Source organism: Trichosurus vulpecula, chromosome 1, assembly GCF_011100635.1.
Source record: "Trichosurus vulpecula isolate mTriVul1 chromosome 1, mTriVul1.pri, whole genome shotgun sequence".
Classification (NCBI taxonomy): domain Eukaryota; kingdom Metazoa; phylum Chordata; class Mammalia; order Diprotodontia; family Phalangeridae; genus Trichosurus; species Trichosurus vulpecula.
The window spans coordinates 13362334-13384447 of NC_050573.1; the positions used below are offsets into that span (position 1 = coordinate 13362334).

Sequence of the window (22114 nt, forward strand, 5' to 3'; positions counted from 1 at the left end):
TAGACCCTGCAACTTCCACGTCCTCCCCAACCCCATCATTCCCTTCTTCCGTCCTTTCTTTGACATACGCTCCATCAGTACCCTCTGTCAGAGCTCCAACTCAGGCCACAAGTCTCTTTGTCCCAACCAGATTCATCTACATCCTCATTAGCCTTCCTAGAAATAAAGTGCCTGCTCCGATCAGGTCATTCCCTTGCTCAACAACCTTCAGTGGCTCCTCTGGACGAGCCACCGAGCCCAGCATTCACAGCCTTTCTCATCATGGCCTCCAGCTTCTAGTCTAACTGGATTCTCCCTGCTCCCCAGACAAGGCTGGCGATTCTCGGCCTTCATTCCTCGGCTTCCTTCAGTTCTCTTACACAGACTGTCTTGGTCTGTCACGCCCCACAGGGCTTGTCAAAACCCCATCTCTCCCAGCTCAGCCCATTTAGCACTTCCTCCAGAAAGCCTCTTCAGCTTGAACCCCTGGAGCAATCTGCTTCCTCGTGGCACTTATCATATTCTCCCTTTGATCTGAGTTCTGTGTGGATGCGCTCTGTCTCCCTCCCTCTCCCATGACTGTGAAACTACTAAGTGATAGAGTTGGGACTGGAACCTACATCTCCTGATTCTGAGTCACTATGGAAGGAAGGAAGGAAGGAAGGAAGGAAGGAAGGAAGGAAGGAGAGAAGGAGAGAAGGAAGGAAGGGAGAAGGAGGAAAGGAAGAAGGAAGGAAGGAAGGAAGGAGGGAGGGAAGGAAGGAGGGAGGGAAGGAAGGAGGGAGGGAAGAAAGGAAAGAAGGAAGGAAGGAAGGGAGGAAGGAAGGGAGGGAGGAAGGAAGGGAGAGGGAGGAAAGGAAGAAGGAAGGAGGGAGGAAAGGAAGAAGGAAGGAGGGAGGAAAGAAGGGGGAGGAAGGGAGGAAAGAAGAGGGAGGAAGGAAGGGAAGAAGGAAGAGGGAGGGAGGAAGGAAGAAGAAGGAAGAAACGAGGAAGGAAGGAAGGAGCAGGCAATGAAGGAAGGAAGGAGGGAGGGAGGAAGGAAGAAGAGGGAGGAAATGAGGAAGAAAGGAGGGAGGAAGCAAAGAAGGAAGGAAGGAGGGAGGGAAGAAGGAGGAAGGAAGGAAAGCTGCAATGAATGCTGGGAGTCAAACCTGAGACCCTGTCCTTGCCCTTCGGGCGGTTCCTGATATCATTGCTAAGGGAGTGAAGTGAGGGAGGCCCAGAGGAGGGCAGAAAGTGAAGGAGAACTGGCCAAAGACTTTGGACCACTGGATTTGGTCCCACCTCTGAGGTCTCTCATCAACAGCTTGTCTGCAAGGAATTGAAAGGTGGCTCTGGACATACTCACCATCCCAGAGGCGATTCCTTTGGCGAAGCTGACCTTCTGCTGCCAGGGAAATGGATCCTGCAGGAAAAGAAGGACTGTTGGCACTAGGGGTGGCCCTTGGTGCCACACTGGGGAGGGTACATGGGAGTCGGTCTCTGTACCTTGAGTCCTAATCCCACCCAAGGGCTTCTGGCTGGAGGGAAGGGAAGCTGTTCAGTAACCATCTAGCCCAACCCTCTTATTTTGTAGGTGAGAGAGCTGAAGAGCAGGGGCAGAAAATGGTTTGAGATTCTCAGATCAGGCCATCTTGACCCTCCTCATTTGACACATGAGGAAAGTAAGGCCCTGAGTGGACTCAGTGACATTGGTACTTATAAACTTATTCGTTTTCCATCAGTGTTAATGAGTCCAGATTTGAACCTAGGTCCTCTGACTCCAAACCCACCACACACACCCTGGGAATGTGATGCCTGTGAGGACCCACCCCAAATCATGGCCATGCTCCTTGCTGCCAATGTGAGCTATCACAAGGAGCCCATTGGGAGCCCACCCATTGGAACCCTATCCCTCTACACTGACCACGCTGCGCAGGAAGTCCTTCAGGGTACCCCCCTCAATGTATTCTGTCAGCAGGTTCAGCTTCCTGTCCTTGTAGAGGACCCCGATAAACTTGAGCACATTGGGATGGTCCAGGCTCCTCATGACTTTCACCTGAGAGGCAAGAGAACATTACTGCTGGCGGGGCCTTGTCAGGCACAGCTGGGCAGAGAGCGGGCACCCCTTCTGCCTCTGGGGAATTGAGACAGACAAAGAAAACCAAGAGAGACTGTGAGAGTAAGCTTGGGGTCTGTTCTGTCCAAGGGACTCCCAAGTGGGCATTTGTATAGCATTCTAGAAGTTCTAGGCTCTTTGCCCTTGGGGAAGGGGGACAAGGACAGACAACTCTCCACATACATCCCCCTAGGGCCTCCAAGACAGACTGGATAGGTAGGAGGGGGCCCAGCGATAGGGGGGCTATAAAAGCCAAAGCCAGGGCTATGTACTTGGTCCTGGAGGTGACAGGGAGCCATTAGCGTTGACTGAATGCAGCTGGGGAGGAGGGGCAAACATGGTCAGACCTGCCACCCAGGATGATGACTTTGACAACTGAGTGGAAGAGAACTAAGGCAGGGAGACCTCCCCGCCCCCCTGCCACTACCAGTGGCCTACCGCAGTAATCCAGGGGTGGGGGTGTTGGCAGTGTCCAAGGGAGAAAGGAAGGAAGGAAGGAGGGAGGAAGCATCTATTAAGCTGCTACCATGTGCCAAGCACTGTGCAGAGTGCTTTATGAACAATAACTCATGGGATCCTCATGATAACCCTGAGAGGTAGGCAGCAGCTGTTCTGGTCAGGCCGGATTTGAGCTCAGATCTCCCCGATTCTCGGCCTAAAGCTCTACTCACTGCTCTGGCACGTCTATGACACGTTACAAAGGTAGAAGGGACAGGCTATGGGGTGAGAGACGGTGAGGAGCAGAGGCGGCCTCCTGGGCTAGGCACCAGAGCCTCTGGGAGGGCAGGAGAGGGGACAAGCTACAAAGCTCGTTTTGGGTACAGTGGGTTTAGGATGTCCACTGGACATCTAGTATGAGTTATGCCGGAAAGGCAGCCGGAGGGAGGGGCAGACTGGAGGTTGGCAGGGAGGTCAGGGCAGGATTCGAGGAGCCTCAGCAGAGATGAGGACGAAGTCCACAGAAGCTGAGGAAGTTGCCAAAGCAAAGTCCCCAGGTTTTCCCATGGCTGCTACCTTGTTGGCTTCTCCTTCAAAGTCTCCCTCAGGGCCCATTTCTAGCTCTCAGGGAAGAACTCACAGGCCTTAGCCCAGCACTAACATGGCCCCACTTCTGAGGCAGGTATCACCAGCCCTAATTAGAGTCCCTGGGAGATCTCAGCAGGCAACCACAGCTCTTCGTACTCACTCGGCCTGGCCCATCACTCCCAGCAGACTGTCCCCCTCTCTCACTTATCTGCAGCGTCTCTCCTGGACTACCAGCTGCAGCCTACACACATGACCACATCATCTCAGCTCCCCCATAACCCCTCGCAGGCTAAGCTCCCTCTCCCGTATATGGCTAAGAGAAGGCCGTTTACAGTAGGAATCTCCAGTTCACCCCCTTAACTCTCTGTTGTCTGACCCCCTCCCTCACTATTCCACAGCACTACTCCCTCTGAAGTAATCGGTGAGCTCTCAGTCGCTAAATCCAGTGGCCTTTTCTCAATCCTCAGTCTGGCCCTCTGTGCAGCCTTTGACGCTGCAGATCACCGTCTTCTCTCTAGGTTTTTGGGACACCCCCCCCCCCACCTCACCCCACCCCTCCCTCTCTGACTGCATCCAGGTCACAGCCTCTCACCAGGTGTCCCCCAGGCTCTGCCCTGGGCCCTCACCCTCTTCTCCCTCTATACTAATTCACTTAGTGCTCATCAGCTCCCACGGATTCAGCTCTCATCTCTACACTGATGGTTCGCAGCTATATCTGCCCAGTCTGAGCCTCTCTACTGACCTCTAGACCAGTCTTACCTTCACAATCGCCACGTGGACATTTCTGACTAGATCTTAAATTCAACATGTTCCAAACGGAACTCTTCCTTTCTCCCAAACCCTCCCCTCTTCCAAACTTTCCTGTTATAGTCGAGGGTACTCTCATGATCTCAGGCTGGCCACCCAGGGGGCATCTGGCCACCCGTCACTCCCTCTAGCTAATCAGCCACCAAGTCTGGTCATTTCTGCCTCCATAACCTCTCTCCACTACAGCCCCTCCTCTCCTCTTGGCACTGAGGTGCAGGCCCTTACCACCTCACGCTTGGATGATGGCCCTTTAGCAGGCTGCCCTCACTCGAATCCACCCACGCTTAGCTATCAGAGGCATCTTTCTAAAGCTCGGGTCCCTATTCAGTCAGCTCCCTCTCACCTCCAGGATCAAACAGGAAACACTTGGTTTGGCCCATGAAGCCCTTCTCCCACCTTACGTTACCATGGCCGAGTGCGCTGGGATCCCTTGACACTTGCCTTCCTGCTGGTCCTAGAGTCACCCCTGGTGGTTCCCCTGGCTGTCTTCAAGCCTGGGGCAATGTCCCTCCTCACTCAGCTCTGCCTACCTTTGGTCTCAACAAAGGTCCTGCCTTTGCGCAGTGAGGCCTTCCGATACCCCTCCTACCACCACCTTCCTGCCTGTCGTTTGTTTGTACAAAGGCATTTGCAGGCTGTCTCCCGTCATATTGGGAGCCCCTTGAGGGCAGGGCCTGTCTTCTGCCACTCTTTGTGTTCCCAGCTCTCAGCATGGAGTCTGGCACACAGTGGATGGTTAGTAACTGATCTCCCCCATATCCCCCATGTGTGATCAGCTGCCACATCTCCCTCCACATGGCCACATCTGTGCCCCTTTCTGCACTCACCACTACCTAGTTCAGGCTGTGATGGAATCAGCCTCCTAATTTGGTTTCTGGCTTCTTGTTTCTTCTCTTCAACAGTTGGCAATCGATCAACAAGCATTTATTAAGCACCTACTCTATGCAAAGCACTAAGCTAGCTATTGGGAGCTCCCTGTCTACTTGGGAAGAAAACATCTGCATAGAGAGGTGCCCCCAAAACACAAGCTGACACAAAGTAATCCCACAGCATTTGGGGGCTGAGGGCACCAGCAGCTGGGGATGGGGCAAGAAAGGCCTCCGACACCCAGGAAACAAGGGGGCATGTTCCAGGCCCAGCGGAGAGCCTGGGTGATGGCCTGGAGAACAGACCTGAAGGCCCCTGGACCCTACGGTGAGTCAGGCAGCACACAGAGAGCAGGACGGATGGATCCGCACTGAACCCAGCAGTTGGCCTGAGGGCAGAGTGGTCATCAGGGCTCTCTCCTTCCCCCAGTCCGTTTATTTATAACAGCATCACAGGCCTAGGGCTGAAAGTGGGCCTGTTCACACCTATAGCTCTCAGGATAAGAGCTGTTTCTTTGGTACCTCAGCCTTGCACACAGTGGTCACTTAATAAATACTGCCCTGAGGAGAGCCATTTCTGTCCTGCTCTTTGAACAGGTGGTTCTCAGAAGAGGAGAAAAGGTAGATTGTTTTCAGGGTCTCCATACCTCCGTTAGGAAAGTCTTCTGTGTCTCCTCATCACACCGGATTAACTCCTTCATGACCATGACTTTGCCAGTAGCCTTGTGTGTCACCTGTTGGAAGATTGAGGGAATGACCAGAGGAGTGACTCCGGACACCCCTGGGGTGCTCACCAAGACGGGCTTCTTGAGCTGGCTGGGCCAAGGGCCTTGGGGCTCCAGCTGGGAACCTCTAAACCAAGGCCTCCCAGGCTCTGAGTGCCATTGGGCATGAGTGGGCACACACATCCAGAGCCAGCACACAGGGAGGTTTGGGGGCCCATCGGGGAATATACATTTCTTCCGAAGAATTGGTTTCACATAGAACACCATGAACCAGAAGAGGGAAATGGGAAGCAAGACAGGATGGAGCGGGAAAATCCACGACGTGCCAAGACAAGGAGGGGTTCGAGCCACTTGGCAAAGGAGTGACTCGGAAGTGTTTGGGGCAGGGTCTGCAGGATAGCCAGGGAGTCAGGGAGGCACCATGCTTGCCTCTCCTTCCCTTCTCTGGGGACAAGATGCACTGAAGAGACGGGAATACGTTGCTTACCTGGCCCCACCTCCTATCTATGTGCAGAAAGGGAGGAGGAGAGAAACAAGTGTTAGTCACCTAGGCCACCAGCTGCTCCAGGGCAGGACCCATCTCTCACATCCCAACAGCCCCTCCAGAGTAGGTGTTTAATAAGTAATTGTTGATTTAATGGAGAGAGGATCAATGAGAACCAGACGCTGAAGCTGCCCTTGGGCTTAACTGGGCCTCTAGAGTCAGATGGGATGTGGGCACCCCCATTTCTAGGCACTCCATTAGCCTAAGAGGGGATTTACTAGCTGGAACCCTAAGAAACAAGGAAACCTTGCGGGGCGCCAAGTATTTGGATGAGAATGAAGGGTCAGAAGCTCCGCCCCATCCCCTCCTTCCCCGCCATGTCACCTCCCAGCAGCCTTTCCTTTCTCCCTCCTACAACCTACTCTTCATGCCTTTGCTGGGTCACAGATCTGGTTGTGTTACTTCTTAATGGCTGCATCCACACTGCCTTCCAAGCAGGCAAACCACTCCTCTCTTATCACACCCGAACACCAGCATCAGCCGATCGCCGCACGTTGGTTTAACTGAACTGAACACAGCCCACTGAGCTAATGGGTGTCCTCACCTTGATGGCCTGTCCAAAGAAGCCCTTTCCCAGGACCTCTCCATGGGTCAGGTCACAGGGCCGGAAGATCTGCTGAGAGTAGCTGCTTGAGCAGCGCAGGGATTCTGAGCGGCTGATGTCTCGGCTGAGCAGCAGAGGCTCCTTGGGGGAGCAGGGGCCCGGGGACTTGGAAATACTGTTACTTCGCCTAGGGAAGAATGGCCAGTGGGACGGAGGTTAGGGCCTAGGCAGGTGGGGCATGTGCTAGGATAACCACTGGAGAGATGGGGGAGGTCCAGAGACCCCGTGCCAAAGGTTAGCAGACTGGGACTCTGCACTGCCCGCCAACAGTCCTGATGTCAGTCAGAGCAGCGGGCTACCTGGGGGTTAGGGTTGGCATGGGGGGTTCTTCTGGAGATCTCCAAGCAGAAGCGGATGGAGCACATATCAGATACAGTAAAGTAGGGATTCCTCTCAGACATGAGCTCCTTCTTCTCCTACTCTCTTTATCTCAAAAGCCCAGGACATCAACCCCCATGGGGTCTTTGTCAAAGCCGTGGTAGCCTTTCTTACCAAAGCCAACCCCTCCCCATGGGTCCCTCACCCAGCACCCAACATCTCCACTCTTGCTACTGATCGCTTCTTTCCCTGCTGCTCTCAATCACACTCAAGTCTCTCCCATCCTTAAAAAGCCTCTGCTAGACCCAGCATCCCCTTAAGCTTATACCCCTCTCCTTGGCCCAGCCCCTACTGGCCTCACTTCCTCTCTTCTCACTCCTCAGCTCTTTAAAATCTGGCTTCTAACCTCATCTGTCACCTCAGCATCAGCTGTGACCTCTCCCTCTCTCCCACCCCCCATATCCAATCAAAACCCAACTCTTTAGCTTCTAACTTTCCAGCACTTTCTAGAACCCTGTCCCTTCTCTCCCCTCACCCAGCTCCCACCTTCCTTCGGCCCCCATTGCCTCTCACTGAAATTACTCCAGCAGCTTCCTGATTGGTCTCCCTCCTGTCCATACGCCACTACTGCCAGTCACTTCCACAAGCTCAGATCTTGACTAACTCTAGCAGCTCCCTCTGGCCTGAGATGAAATACAAATGCCTTCCTTTAGCTCTCAGAGCCTTTCCCCAGTCTCATGGGATCCAGCCAAACTGGCCCCCCCGCTCCTCGTCTGTGCTGGCCATGCTTCCTGCCTGGTACGACCTCCCTCCTCGCCTCTATGTCCAAGAGTCCCCCTCTTTTCTCCTGCACGCAGCCCAGCTTCTCCCTCCCTCCTAAACGACCCGGGATCTAGCTCTTTTGGATGCTTTTGTGTTTATTCACTTTTTATGTGTGTCCTGTTGTCTTCCCCATTAGCCTTAGTCAGCTCCGTGCAAGAAGGTATTGTTTCCTTCCTGGGCTTGTATCCTGGCACCGAGCTGGGAATAATCAGTAATACTCGTTAACTGATTGTCAATTGAGGACTTTGACCAGACGGCCCATGAGGTCCCTTCAGTAGCTCTCCAAGTCTCTCAGTGTGTGTATGTCCTGTCTAGAAGGCTCTTTGGCCCCAGTGGATCACACCCAGACTCTAGCTAGTTTAACCCCAAGCCTGCCTGCTGCTGCGAGAGCTCAGCTAACGAGGCTGCTACCACACTTCTAGAGAGAAGGGCCGCGCCCAGGGCCGCACCTGAGAGATCGCCTTCGCAGTGTCCCATCCAGGTTCTCCTTAACGTCCAGAGTGCTGCTCCTGGTGTGAGGGACCCCGACAGGCTTCATGTGGGGAGAAAGCCTGGAGTCTAACCGCAGGTGATCCAGGCGCTGGGAGACAGGGTCGTGCTCAATCAACAGCTGAAGGGTCTGGCTTGGCTTGCTGATCATGTCCTCCACCTGGAGGTGAAGGAGGCAAAGGCAGAGTGAGCCGCTGGCCTTCCAGGGAGGATCCCCTCTCCTCGCCTATTCTCTCTCTCTCTCCTCCCTCCACAGCTGGGCCGGCTAGAAGGAGGTGACCCTCTGCTTGGTCTCGCAGCAGCTGACCCTGCACTGTCTAAACAGGCTCCCTAGTGGCCTGTCTTCCTCTTTAGTCAGGTGGACGTGGGAAATCAACATTGTCTCAAGAGGAGGATCATAGGACATGAGAGCTGGAACCATCTAGTTCTCCATTTTACAAGTAAGGAAACTAAGGCCCATAGAGGGAAAATGACTTGCCCAAGGTCACAAACCTCTAAACCCCTACACTCCACCTCACCCCCATCTCCTTACCAAATCCAGAAAGGCTGGGGGGAAGGGGAAGAAGGAAGGACCAGGGAAACAGAGGGAAGCTCAGGATCTGGGCCTACTCCCTCACCATCAATTGGTCACAGTGGAAGGCTCCAGACTCATACCTCCTCTACCCGCAGGGTTCGGACAGGGGTCCCGTTGACTTCCAGAATCCGATCCCCAGGGTGGATGGCATTTCGGATGTCGGGGCTGATGTGCATTCGGCTGACCCTAAACAGAGACAGAAATGCAACAGGAGAAGAGGTCAGGGCAAAGCAGTCCTTAGGCCAATTCATGCAGATGCCATGCATGCTGATTGAGAAAGGGCCGGAGACGCCTGGGCATTTCTTTCTCTCTCTCTTCCTCTCCAGACAACATAGCCTGCCCTGTATGATGGTGTGACCCAACAGTTTGGGCCTACGGCCCTATTTTACCTTTCCTAAGTCCAAGGCCTAAGGCTGGCTGATAGACAGCAAGGGAAGGCAAGGAGGGCAGCTATGGGGAGGGATTCCACGTCAGGCAGGTGCTCAGAAAACCTCTAGGCCCACCTCGGTGGAGTCTCGGATACTCACTCATTCACCTGTACGGTGGTGGCATAGTCAGAGCAGCCACTTTCCACGGACACAGAGAAACCTCTCTTGCCGTCGGTGGTGGCTGGCATGGAGATGAGTGTGACTGAATAAGGCAGCTGGTCATGGGCAGACTCCGTGGACAGCCTCTCAAACATGGGCGTAAGCACCTCCTCATTGTAGCATTTGCCACTACACAGAGAAGACAGCCTATGAGCTAGCCCTGCCAAGCCCCAAACCCATCCCTCCTTTTCAGTGAAGGCTACTAATGACCTAGACCCTAAACATTGCTGGAGGGTCCAGGCCCTCTGCCGCCTCTGGATTCAGGCCTCCCGGCAGAAGTGGGCTGGGAAGTTCTGTTGTTATTACAACATATTCTCAATTGATTCTTAAAACAATTCCGGGAGGTAGGCAGGTCATTTTAGAGATGAGCAAGCGGGGTGGGGTGAGGCTCGTTCAAAGGCTACGTCCCCCCCCAGATTCTCTGCGACGACGTACGTATAACAAGTAGCACCACGTGCCATCGCCTCACCAATAGAGAGTGGAATGCTGAACCAGGGCATAGGCATCTCCATCTTCAATGATCACCTTGCAGCTCATGCAGGCAAAGCATTCTGGGTGATACTTGTATTCTCCAGCTACCTGTGTGGGGAGGAAGGAAGGGGGGAAGGGAGATGTGACAGGTCTCTTACTATCCAGGACACTTAATGGTTCCAAATGTCTTAGTGCTAGGAGGGCCTCACTCTAAGCTGTGTGCTTGGTATGCTGACCTCTCAGGAGCAGGCCTGGCAGCAGAGCAGGGCAGGACGCATCTTGTTCTAGCACAAAGACATCGCACGACATTCCTGCTCACTCCATTGGCCTCACTGAAGGGGCTCTGGCCCAAATGGAGGGCAATACCTACATCCTTCTACCGAGTCCCCAGTCTCAGCAGGAAGGGGCCTCAGAGGGCATTAAGATTAACCATGTCCTGGGCAAGATGCCAGCCTCTGGCCTCTCTGACAGGAACTGCCCACTAAGGAGAACTGGGGCTCCTCTGCATGGTATTCAAGGTGCCAAAGTACACCCCCCACCCCCCAGGTTCCCAGCTCTGGCCTCCACACCCCAAACTGTTGTGGGACTGGATCCTCACTCCGTTACTTCAGAGGCACTGAGCCCGCAGATGCAAAGCTCCAGGTCCCTTGAACCAGATTAAAATGGGATTAGGAACTGTTTCAAAAAATAAATAACAATACAACACAGCCAATGCTAGTCTGTGGTTTTCTAAGGCAAAGCATCCATTTTTATTTGCATTTGCCACCACTGCCATACTGCCCCTCTTCAAAGGTACTTGCCAGGTCATGCTGTTGGTTCATCAGTGTTGGTATTTTATCCCCTACTGGGGATTATAAACTTCTTGAGGGTGTGAATCATATCTTGGTTAAACTATTCTCCAGCATCAAATGCAGAGTGTCCCAAAAGTCTCAGTGCAGTTTAAAAGCCCCATTCAAACTTCTCTGGCTTTCGGGGCACATTCCTTTGCCATTATCCCCATTACCTCACCCCACCCCAACCATGCCACCTCCCATCTCAGTGCCTTTGTCCTGGCTGTCCCCCACGCCTGGCATGCCCTCCCCCTCTTCACCTCTGCCTCAGGAAGCACCTCAAGCACCATCTTCTACACAGTTCTCAAACATCTACTCAACTACTGCTCTTTTGTCCCCATCTCCCGCCGCAAGCTGGCCTTTTCCTGTTTTGAATTTACTCTGTGTGTGCGCGCGTGCACGCACATGCTTGCCCTCTTCCCTGTTAGCTCCCTACAAAGGGGTTTGTTTCCTTCTTGTCTGCATTCCCAGGGTCTAAAAGACCACGGTCTGCCACTGCATTGGGGCCATCTCCGGTCATCCTGATCGATATCTGGCCACTGGACCCAGATGGCTCCAGAGGAGAAAGTGAGGCTGGTGACTTTGCACAGCCCTGCCTCACTTACATCCAATTCACTTGCATGTCATGGCTTCACCTCCCTGATGTCATGGTCCTCTTTGAGAATGAAGTACAAACTACAACAACCACAACCCAGAGTCTAGCACAGTCCCTGGCACACAGTAGGTGCTTAATAAAGGCAGCAATTTTTTCTACATCTTTACATTTCCCACAGGGCCCTTTCTAGAGTCTGTACTTGAGGGTGAGCCATCAGACCTGCCCTGCCTGGCCCCCACCAACTGACACTCCAAGGGGCTAACAGACCTACACCCAGACACCCTCTCCAGATATGTCAGGAAGGGCAGCTGCTTCCTTTTCCTCTCTGCACCTTGAAGCTCTGTCTCCATGTTGTGGATGACCATCCCGAGCCAATGAAGGAGACAAGAACCCAGCAGAGAGAGCCCTGGCATTAGAGAAGCAAAAGACTTCAGTGTGGGGAAGGGGCCCTCCATTTTACAGAAAGAAACCGGGCCTTGGGCAGGGCGGAGAGCTGGGAGTAGCAGAGCCTGGGGCCCCACTCAGGCCTTCTGGCTTCCCCATCACCATCCCAGACTTGCGGAAGCCTGGGCAGAGACCGAATGAACCTCTTGGGTCTCCACTTTCTCATTTGTAAAATGAAAGGACAAGACTAGATCAGTGGTTCTTCTAACCTTTTTTGGTATTACGGATGCTTCTCAGAAATCATAGTTTTAAATACACAAAATAAACATCAAAGGATTACAAAACCAATCAATTCTATTAAAATATAATTGTCAAAATATTAAAAGAAACAAGTTTCTGGAGCCAGGTGAAACCCTGGACCCTCGGGTGCTTTAAATATCATCTCATCACAACACGGTGAGGTAGAAAGTAGAGGTATCTATTCCCATTTAACAGAAGAGGAAACTGAAGCCAGTGGTCAAAGTTCCATGCTGACTCCAAATCCAACACTCTCTCTATCTGCTATATTACCTCTAGACCTACAACCCGAAGACTTAGCAGCTGGGACTTCCCTCATGGTATATGATGCCCCAGCTTCTCTTCCCTTCCTGAGCTCATTAGCAAAGGACTCCAGAAATGCCAGAACCAAGAGGCTCGATGAAGGCCATGGGGCAGGAGCTGGGGATCTCCCTCCAGAAGGAAGCTACACTCCCTTGCTGTATATAACCTATTCTTTCCTCTTGGAGCCCCACCAAGGCCTTCCCTCCTCAGGGCCACTGCTGGGTGGCACTTCCCCAGAGATGGGCAGTGGAGGGGAATGGGGTTAAGGCCCTTGGAAGGGCCTGGGGCCCTGCCAACTGGCCAACCAGTACACTGGGCCAGAGCTGCAGCCATGCGCCATGGTGCTAGAACTAGGGTATCTGAACCCCGCTCGCCAGCCTGACTACTACTCCCTTCCAATCCCTGGCTTTGCAGGGCAGTCTGTTTCACATTCCCAAACCAGGAGCTCCCACTTAGGTAGTGATGCTGGCCTGGAGAAGAAGGTAGTCCTGTGCCATCTGGTGACGCTGGAAATCATGAAAGGCTGCTCACTGACTCCTGGCAATGGGAAGTCCCAAGAGTTCCCTCTCTGAGGAAACTCCCTTGACCAGTGCCCACCAGCATCAGATAGTCTTGAAGGAGTTGCATGGGTCACTGAGAGGTGAAATGCCTTCCTGTCCTCTGTCCCAGGAGGCCTCTGCCTGGTTCCCTCCCCCCCAGGGACTGCTGGCTGTCTATCAGTCCTGGCCTGCCCTCATCTAGCATGGTGCCTCCGTGGAGGGTCCCCGAAACCAGCAATGAACTCTGCCCTTGTCTTGACCCATTCAAAGTCTCTCTTTCCCTTCCGGGCCCAGCTCAGCTATCCCTGATCTTCCCAGCTGAAGGTGACCTTATCTTCCTCCAATTCGTTTAGCCCACGCGGCTCCCTCGTTTGCCCTGATCATGTTTATCTGGGTCTGTGTCTTACCCTCCCTTAGAGTCTAAGCTCCTGGAGGTCAGGAACTGTCATCTTGCTGTTTTGGGGATGGGGGGTGGAGTTGGGATGAAAAGGGCCTCAGGTATAGGGAGCTCAAGGCTTTGCACAGCTCCTCTCCAAGTCCACTCTGTGATAGACTTGGCCCCTTTATGCCACTGGGTCCTGGGTCACGGGGTTCATCCTCAGGCCTTTTGGGGGCACCCTATAAGGCCCATTTTTCCTTGGGGTGCTTCCCCTGAGTGGGAGAAGCCCCAAGTGGTGGAAGGGTTGGGAGGGTGAGAAACACACAAGCAATTGGAAATACTTGTTCAACTTCCTACAGTCCAGGAAAGGACTAAGGAAGAAGCGAATGCTTACCATGACAGGCCCAGTTGTGAGCAGTGAGCAGCCATGGCAGAATTCGCCCAACTTCCCCCAGTAATCCTTGTGGCAATAAAGCTTGCCATCCTTTTCGTAGTACCAGTTGGGAAGAGGATCCTGACACTCTGAACACCTGAAAGAGAAGATGAAGAAATGCTGGGCCTCTGTGAAGGCTGCCACCCATGACGGACGGCTGAACCTCTGGGTTCAGGGGATCAGTCATGGTTATTCATGTTTTCTCACCACACCCTGTGAGGTGGCCAGCACTCGGATTCTTTCCATTTTACAGAAGAGGAAACTGACCTTTGTCCTGGCTACATGGGCAACACTACTGGTGCCTGGCACACAGCACACAATGCCTGCTGATTGACTGACCGACTAGTTGAAATACACCTGGGTTTTCTGTCTCTATGTCCAGCATCGCTGGTGGAAAGACTGATTACATTCTCTCCAACTCAAAGCTAAGACAGAGAAAGGGGATGTGGTTTAAGGATTCCTCCTCAAAGGAGCCAGTGACTAGCCAGGGATGGCAAGGCCACAGCCTCGGCTCAGATGGTGCTAATTTCCACGGCACTTTATATGGCACCCATTCCAACATTAGCCTGAGCGCTGATCTTCTCTGCTCACATTCAGCTTGTTGCCTATTCTATTTCTTCAAGGGGTCGGCTCTCTCGGACCCACTTTATCCCCTTCACTCCAGCACTTGGTGCTCGTGCACATAGTAGGCTCTTCATGAATGCATCCAGCCACCCAGCAAGAGTCAACACGGATGCATCAGTAATCCAAGGTTGTGGGAGGAGCCTCCCTTGACCTTAGGCTGATCCTTGGACCACACAAGTTTGAGACCATACTCAAGGGCTTTCCAGCTTGCTAGGGACATGTGGTTTCTTGGCAGAGACTCCACAATGACAGGACCATAACCATGCCAATAAAGAGCTCTAGTGAAGGGCTTCAGATCACACAGATAGACAGAGACAGAGACAAAGAGAACTACAGATATTCCCTGGTGGTGGAGAGTGCAGGGTCACAGACCCCTTGGGAGATCTGAGGAAACCTACAGATCCCTTCTTGCAATATTTTAAATGCAAAAAATAATACATGGGATTGCAAAGGAGACCAATTATGTTAAAGTGTAGTCGAGAGATTAAAAAAATAAATCCATGGCCTCCCTGGATTATCTTCCCTCCCTCTTTTTGAAACTGCCCATTATCCTCTCCTTGAAGCCTAACCTCACATGGCTTCCTTTGGAGGCCTATGCAGTCTCCTCTGGGTGTGAGGGCTTCCAAAGCTTCCCTACTCTGCGCACAAGATCCTCACCCTCCTAGATCCCTTCAGCTCAAAGGCTGTCTCCTGGGAGAGGCTCTTCCTGATCCCCCAGTCTGGGCTTTCTCTCCTCCCCACCCCTCAAAATACCCTGTATCTGTTAAGATTTTCTATTGAATTTTGTGGGCATACCCTATTTACCCCAAGGAGAATGCACTCTCCTCAAGGGGAGAGACAGTCACTTCTTTGTCTTTGGCTCTCCAAAGCCCAACGTGGTGCCTAGAACACAGCAGGTGTTTAATGAATGCTTCCTGAACTGAACTGACTTCATTTCGGTCACCATCAGGACCCATCCTTAGCCTCTTCCTCTCTGGCTGAGCTGTCAGGAAATCTCAGAACTGAAAGGATGGTTAGAAATGTGATCTCATCTGCTCCTCCCAACAGCCCTGAGAGGGAGATGCGACTACTGTCCCCATGTTACAGATGAGGAAGTCGAGGCAGACAGCAGTGAAGTGTGTCGCCCAGGGTCACACAGCTAGGAAATGTCTGAGGCTGAATTTGAACTCAGGTCATCATGACTCTAGGCCTAATGTTCTATCCACTTTACCACCTGTGACACCCTCCTCCTCACCCCCCAAATGGTCATCTGAACTGGAGAGATAGACAGGTAGATGGACAGACAGACAGATATCTCAATGTGAGGGAAAGCTCCCATATGACCCCTCATAGTGGAGTTTTCCCTCACATTGCCTTTTGTTTCCTTACTCTTAGGGGTAATCTGGATAAACAGAGAACAGTCACAATGAACACCGAGGGATCCAGCAAGCATTTCCCAGCACCTCTGCGCTGCCAAGTGGAATGGCCTGCCTCTCCACGGACAGCTTTGAGGAGAGGCTGGAGGAGCGCTGCTCAGAGCTCAGCTCGGGGCTGGGCATGACGGGATTCTAGAATATCACAGCGTACGTGATGCTATGTGCTACGAGTAACCAGAACTCAAGGGCTGTTGTGGTTCATGTTCTCTGGGATCTGCTGGTCTAGCTGGGGAGAGGAAACAGCCCTGAACCAGTTAAGTCCCAATGAAAGGTTGCAGAAGCCCAAAGTGAGCGATGCCTAACTTTCTAGCCCTATGTCCCATGTTTCCCTCCATAACCCCCTTGATGCCGTTTCCCACTGGAATAAACCTCCTCTTCACCTATCCAAAATACTGTTCACTGTTCAAGGCTCAAACCCAACTCCTTCGAGACACTTTCCCTGACAGCCTTGAGGTTCTTATTGTACGCTGTATATTGTAGTTGGAGGACCTGGGTTCAAAACTCAGATGTCACTGCCTGGGTGACCATGAGCAAATTACCCGACCACAGCTTCTTCTTCAGTAAAATGGCTTCTCAGATCCCTTTCCAACTTTCAGTCTCATTCAACCCTCTTATTTGCAGGAGAGAGAGGGGGGTCCATGTGACATGCTCATTAGTGTAGCCAGGCCAGAGGCCTGGGACCTGTCCCACCCTCCCAGTGGTATGTGTGCAGGAGAGCCGGAGGGCAAGGGGAGAATGAGAACATGTCCTCCCCATCCACTGCCAATATCCTGCTTTTGTTTGCGGTAACCATCCCTGGTTGGGTGAGCCCCAGGCAGGAGGGGTGTCAGGGAGAGACGAGTACAGACAAGTAGGAGACGAGTCAGCTTGTTCTGAAAAATGCCTAGTTAAGAGAGTGGCATACGGTGTCTGGAGGTGGCTTTACCCAATGGAAGCATGTCCTTAAAGTCCAGATGAATGACCAGAGCTCTGAGCTAGCAGGAAGGAAGACGATGGGAGGCAGCCAGCCAAGGGACTGCCAGCTCTCTCCTGACCCCGAAGGCCTAAAGATAACTCCAAAGAAGGCCAGAAGAGTGTAAAGGGGAGGCTTCCTAATTAACCTTGGAATAAAAAGTGTTACTTCTACTCAAGTCCTTACCCTGGGCTCTCAAGGGCTATGGTCATTCAAACTAGCTAAGTCTTAGCAAGCCAGAAACATAGAAATCCTGTTCCAATGGCTCTGCACCAGAAGGCTGGCTGGTCACAGATAATATAGCAAGGAAAACCTAACACCAAGAAACAGACACAAGGGGTTTAAATAAAGTGCATTAATAAAACAAGCAGGAAGGGAGAAGGGGAAGACAGAAAACAGAAGAAAAAAGAGCAAGAGGCTCAAGATTTGGCACAGAAAGATGCATCAGTCTTCTTAAATTCTGCAAGTCCCTCTCAGGGAAATGATGCAATCCCTTTTGTGGGCCCAGCATTAGAAGGAGAGTTACTGACCAAAATGAACCTTAGAGGAGGGGGGCCATGGACCCCTTGGGCAATCATTCCAGTCAAGGCCATGGGCCCCTTCTCAGAACCATGTTTATAAACGCACAAAATAAAACAGAAGAGGATTGCAATTGCATTGAACCACGAGTTCAAGGCCCCCAGTGAAGAAGGCCGGACCTAGAAGGCCCACTCACTATGGATCCAGACTGGGCAGGGCTAACGTGGCTCCTCACGGCCAGATGGCCTGGGTCAGAGTCTAGGCCTTGGCTGGGGCTACACTAGTAACAATCAGAAGGGATTCCAAGCTGGCAAAGTGCTCGACGTACACCATCCCATCTGATGCTCACCACTACCCCATGTGGTCAGTGCGGCCATCATCATTCTTCTCTTTTTACAGATGTTTGTGAAACACCTTGAGAGAGGTGAGGCTTGTCCAGAGTCACCCAGCCTTGAACCTGAGGCCCCTGACTCTAAGGCCACTTGTCTACCCACTCTGAGGAAGGGCAGGAGATGATGCCCAAAGAACTGCCTTCCCTCTGACAACCATCCAGCATCTAGGCACCAAGAGAGGGTCACCACCTTAAGACATTCCAAATGGCCTGACACTCTTCTCAATGTCTGACCTCAAGTTCCTGTGACGGTGTTTTTAGTCTTCCTAGAAAAATCAGAATCCGGCAGGAATAGAAGCTAAGGATGTCCAGTATAAATCCACCGGGGGACTTCTTTCCCAGAACAAAGCAGGCAGGCAGTTCATTGGAAATCCCCTTTGGGGTCTGGGGGACAGGGGTCGGCAATGAATATGCCGAGGGCTAGCTCCTGCTCAGAGAGGAGAAAACTGTAAAGGATTTCTGGAGTTTTGAAAGATGGACCTCAGAAGTTACTATTTCCCAATACCAAATAGCTCACATTTCCATCAAGCTCTGTAGCTTTCCTTAGAAGAATCCAGTGAAGTAGGTCGCATAAAAGTGTTACTATTGACATCTTAGAGATGAAGAACCTTGGGAAGGCATGTGACTTGCTCAAAGTCACACAAATCTTAGACTGCCAGCTATGGACTGTGGGTTCAACCCTCTCATTTTTAGATGCCGAAAACCAAGCTCTGAAAGCCCGACCAACCTGCCCCCGGCCTTGCAGAGCCAGACCTGGGGCTTCCTCGGCCATCTTCCCTCCCAGCTGTTACTGAAGAGGGGGAACACCAACCAGATCCTGGGGTCAGCTTGTGGGGAGCCCTGGGGTGAATTCTACCGGTCGAGTGACAAATCCTGCTTTTAATTTGGGTTTTGTTCTTCAACAGAGACACAGCTTGTAATTACACCACCTGCACAGTCCAAATGGTTTTTATGGGGGGGATGGGTGAGACACCCAGCTATCCGGAGTAGAGTTGAGAGTTGGCCAAACAGGGTAATTACATTCCTTTAGGATGGAAGTGCAGTTCTGCCTGGCCTGCCCGCCCCATCCCAGCCTGGCTCCCTGGAATCTGCTTGCATCACTCCAGGGGCTATCCCAGCATTAGGGCTCCAGTATGGACTCTGGGACTTACTGGTAAGAGACAGCTCCCAGGGAAGGGGGCCCATGCAGAAAGACTTCTGGCCACCCCAGCTTAGAGAGCCAGCAATGGAGCAGAGGGTCACCTCCCCGCCCCCCCACCCCCTGGGGCCTGAGGAATTCAACAAAGTTCTGGTCTAGGGCTTTAGGGTGGGGGAGGGGATAGGTCAGGCTTAACTATCTCTGGCTTCCCAGCTGGGCAAACAGAAAGCCTGGGAACACAAAGACAGCCAGATGCCATTGAGGGTCATCACACTGAACCCCAATGTTCTGGTTTTGAGTTTTGTGGCCCAAGTTGCTAAGCTTCAACTTCACTCGGGTCTGAGGAAGGGCCAGCCTGGGGAGAGCCACAGATCCCACGGGACACTACATTCCTAAAACCTCTGGTAAAAGACCAAGGCCCCCATCCCATTCTCCAGAAAGGAGATAAACGCAAATGCTTGTTACATGCTAAGATCTAATACTATTTCTGACTTGCCTCAAGTTTCCTCAACTGCAAAACAGGGACAAAAAGGGCCCCTCCCTCCCAAGCTGACTTCGGGGACTAGATGAGGAAATATTTGTGAAGCGCTTTACAAACCTTTTAGTGTCCTGGGAACGCTCCCTATCATAACCCTGTGAGGAAGGGGGAAGGAAGCCCAACGAGCTAGGAAAGGATTGCCCTGGACCTTCAGCCTAGGTTAGAGGATCAAGGGCTAGCCCCACCCCCATTTTACAGAAAGGAAACTGAGGCTGGGGGGGGGGCGGGATGTGCTTGGATGAGCTACAGAGGTGGAATCTCCAGCTCTTCTGACTCCAAGGGAGCCCTTTCCAAGGGGACAAGGAAGGGATTTTGAAATCAGAGACCCCTAAACCTAAGCTACAAACTCCTTAAAGAACACTGAGACCCTTTCTCTCTCTTTGTTCTCTGGGACAAAACCCGTCCTCACAAACTTCTTAAGAATATTTCCTTTAGGAATTTCCTCTCTAGAGAGTATCCTGCCATCACCTCTGAGGCCTGGCTCAACAGACACACAGACACGTCCAGTCTATCAATCACTTGGAGGTCCTATCAGCAAAGCCAAACATCGATCTGATACTCCTGGCTGATAAAAGACCAGGGAGAAAAATGGCAACCTTATCTCTCCATGGGACAAGGAGGAAAGGAAGAAAACAAGTATTTATTAAGCACCTGCTGTGTGACAGGAACTGTGCTAAGTGTATTATAAATGTTGTCTCATTTGGTCCTCACAACAACCTTGGGAGGTTCAGGTGTTTTACAGATCAGGAAACTGAGGCAGATAGAAGTTAAGTGACTCGCCAGGTCCCACAGCTAGTCAATGTCTGATGCTAGATTGGGGGGGTCTTCCTGGGACCAGGCCTGTACTGCTGAGCTGCCTAGGCAAGAGAAGAAAAGGGGGTGGCGATAGGACAACAAGTGACTGGGAATGGAGGTCGCCTGGAAAAACTGACAAAGAATTGGATTTGGGATTCTGGAGTTGAACATGCCCCCTACCACCAGCATGCCAGGGCCACCTCTGAGGTACCTTCCAGGCTGAGATCCTATGATCCCAAACCACAGAATTCCAAGAGTACCTGACTGGCCACCACTGCTGTTTTGGTTCAGAGTTTAACAACTCAGAGTACATGTCGCCCTTTTCCTGAGGGCTCTCAGGGGTTCACCCTGCCTGGTGGTCAAGGTGGCCCGGCTTGATCTGGAGTAGGTGGTTCTTACTAGGCCAGCTGGGAGAAGGTGACTTGGCCACCTGCAAGGGAGAGGCGTCCCCAAACCTTCCCCAGTCTAAAGAAAACAAGCCACGCCCCAGCCAGGAACGGCTCCATTCAGAAGGCCCTAAGGGCCTGAAACCCCCATCAGCAGCCTCAATTCAGAGATGGGTGGGGTGGGGTAAGGTGTAAACCAGCAACGGAGGAAACAAGTCATACCTCACCCACTCCAAAACAGACCTGAGCCCCTCCCTACCCAGAGTTCCAAAGCGGGGAGAGGACCCGCCCCCAATCCTCAGGGTCACTTCCCCATAAAACAGCTAAGAAAGTGTGGGACTCCCTGCTGAGAACAACCGGGGGGGGGGGGGGTTGTGGGCAGGGGTACTCCCCAAACCTTTCAGATATTCTACAAAATGGCATGTAGAGTGAGAATGTGAAAATGCTGGCCCTAAGTCCTTTGGGTCAAGGATCACGGCCTTGTCAGCTCCAGGCTCGATTCTAACAGGCCATGAATGGGCCATAGCCATTCTAGACCCAGCTTGGAGACCTCTAGGGAATGGGAACTCAGCCTCTTCCCCAAGAAGCCTATTCCAGCTCTAAACCCCTCTACAGACAAGTCTTTGCTCAGCCATGCCCAGGGCTCCACGGTCATGGGGGACAGCACTGTGCTCAGACTCAGCAGGTTTCAGCAGGCTGGACTCTGCTACTGCTTCTCTGGGTGTCCTAGGGCAAGCAGCTTCCCCCTCTGGGGGAAATCTAGGGAGCACATTTCCTCCTCTAATCAGATTACCTCCAAGCTTCTAGGACCAGCCTGAAGGCGCTTGGGGCCTTGATGTGACCAATGGCTAGCTCCTGGCCCCAACGGAGACTCCCGGATTGACCAGCCGGCCACCCACATGACCAAACCACTCCTACAAGCTCGGCAGCAGGTACCAGGGCTCGGGCCTACCAGGAGAGGCCCCAGCAAGCATGGGGGTGACCTGGAGCACCCCCCCCCCCCAAGCTGAGACCCCAGGGGGCCTGATCGTGCGGCTCTGGCCACATGCCTGCGCCCCGTCCCCAGGCAGTCCCCGCCTGCCCGCCCCTTCCCACGGGCTGGAGAAAGCCACGGCGGCCACTCACCGAAAGGGATCCCTGGAAGTGAAGTAAGTCGGGACGGACCAGTAAGCGCCCATCTCCAACTCGCTCCGCAGGCTCGGCGAACCTGTCCCAGCAGCTACATGGCACGGCCCGTCCCTCCCTCACCTTTGCCTCCGGGGCTGGAGGAGGGCCAGGGCTCCGGGCCACCCGGCTGGGGGCTCATGACCCTAACCTGCCGCGCAAGGGCCTCCCTCGCCCCCTCGGGAGGTGGAGGGCATTCTCTTCTGGGCAGAGGCTGGCTGTCAAGGGAGCTTTCTTCTCAGGCACCGCCCCCTGACTCGTGGAGGGAGGGGCAGGCGGAGGAAGGGGAGGGGCTGCTCCCCAGGGAGGAGTGGGCTGGAAGGCAGGGTCCGAGAGAGAGCTAGGGAGAGGGGGAGCTTGTGGCAGGGAACGGGCTGGGGCTGGGGCCGGAGAGCAGAGCGCGTGTCCGCCTTCTGGCCCGCCCACCCCAGCCTGGCTCTGGGAACCTTGCACCACAGTCATTCTTGGGGCTCCGACAGGAATCCGAATGCTCCCAGCTCACAAGACCCTCGAGGCCTTAGT

At 53.0% G+C, this 22114-nt stretch overlaps 1 protein-coding gene across 3 annotated transcripts in view; it reads right to left on the minus strand.

Annotated features, from left to right (window-relative positions):
- LIMK2 (LIM domain kinase 2) overlaps nt 1-22114 on the minus strand; it is a 63803-nt gene that overhangs the window by 8555 nt on the left and 33134 nt on the right. For 2 of the 3 annotated variants that reach the window (XM_036741359.1, XM_036741360.1), the window contains exons 3-11: nt 13632-13767; nt 9909-10018; nt 9380-9568; nt 8933-9038; nt 8239-8438; nt 6590-6776; nt 5424-5510; nt 1886-2017; nt 1328-1384 (exon numbers count right to left, since the gene is read on the minus strand). In XM_036741359.1, coding sequence (XP_036597254.1) covers nt 1328-1384; nt 1886-2017; nt 5424-5510; nt 6590-6776; nt 8239-8438; nt 8933-9038; nt 9380-9568; nt 9909-10018; nt 13632-13767 — 1204 coding nt within the window. Of the gene's footprint in view, nt 1-1327; nt 1385-1885; nt 2018-5423; nt 5511-6589; nt 6777-8238; nt 8439-8932; nt 9039-9379; nt 9569-9908; nt 10019-13631; nt 13768-21553; nt 21622-22114 lie in introns of those variants that run through there. The other variant, XM_036741361.1, reaches the window with a different exon arrangement.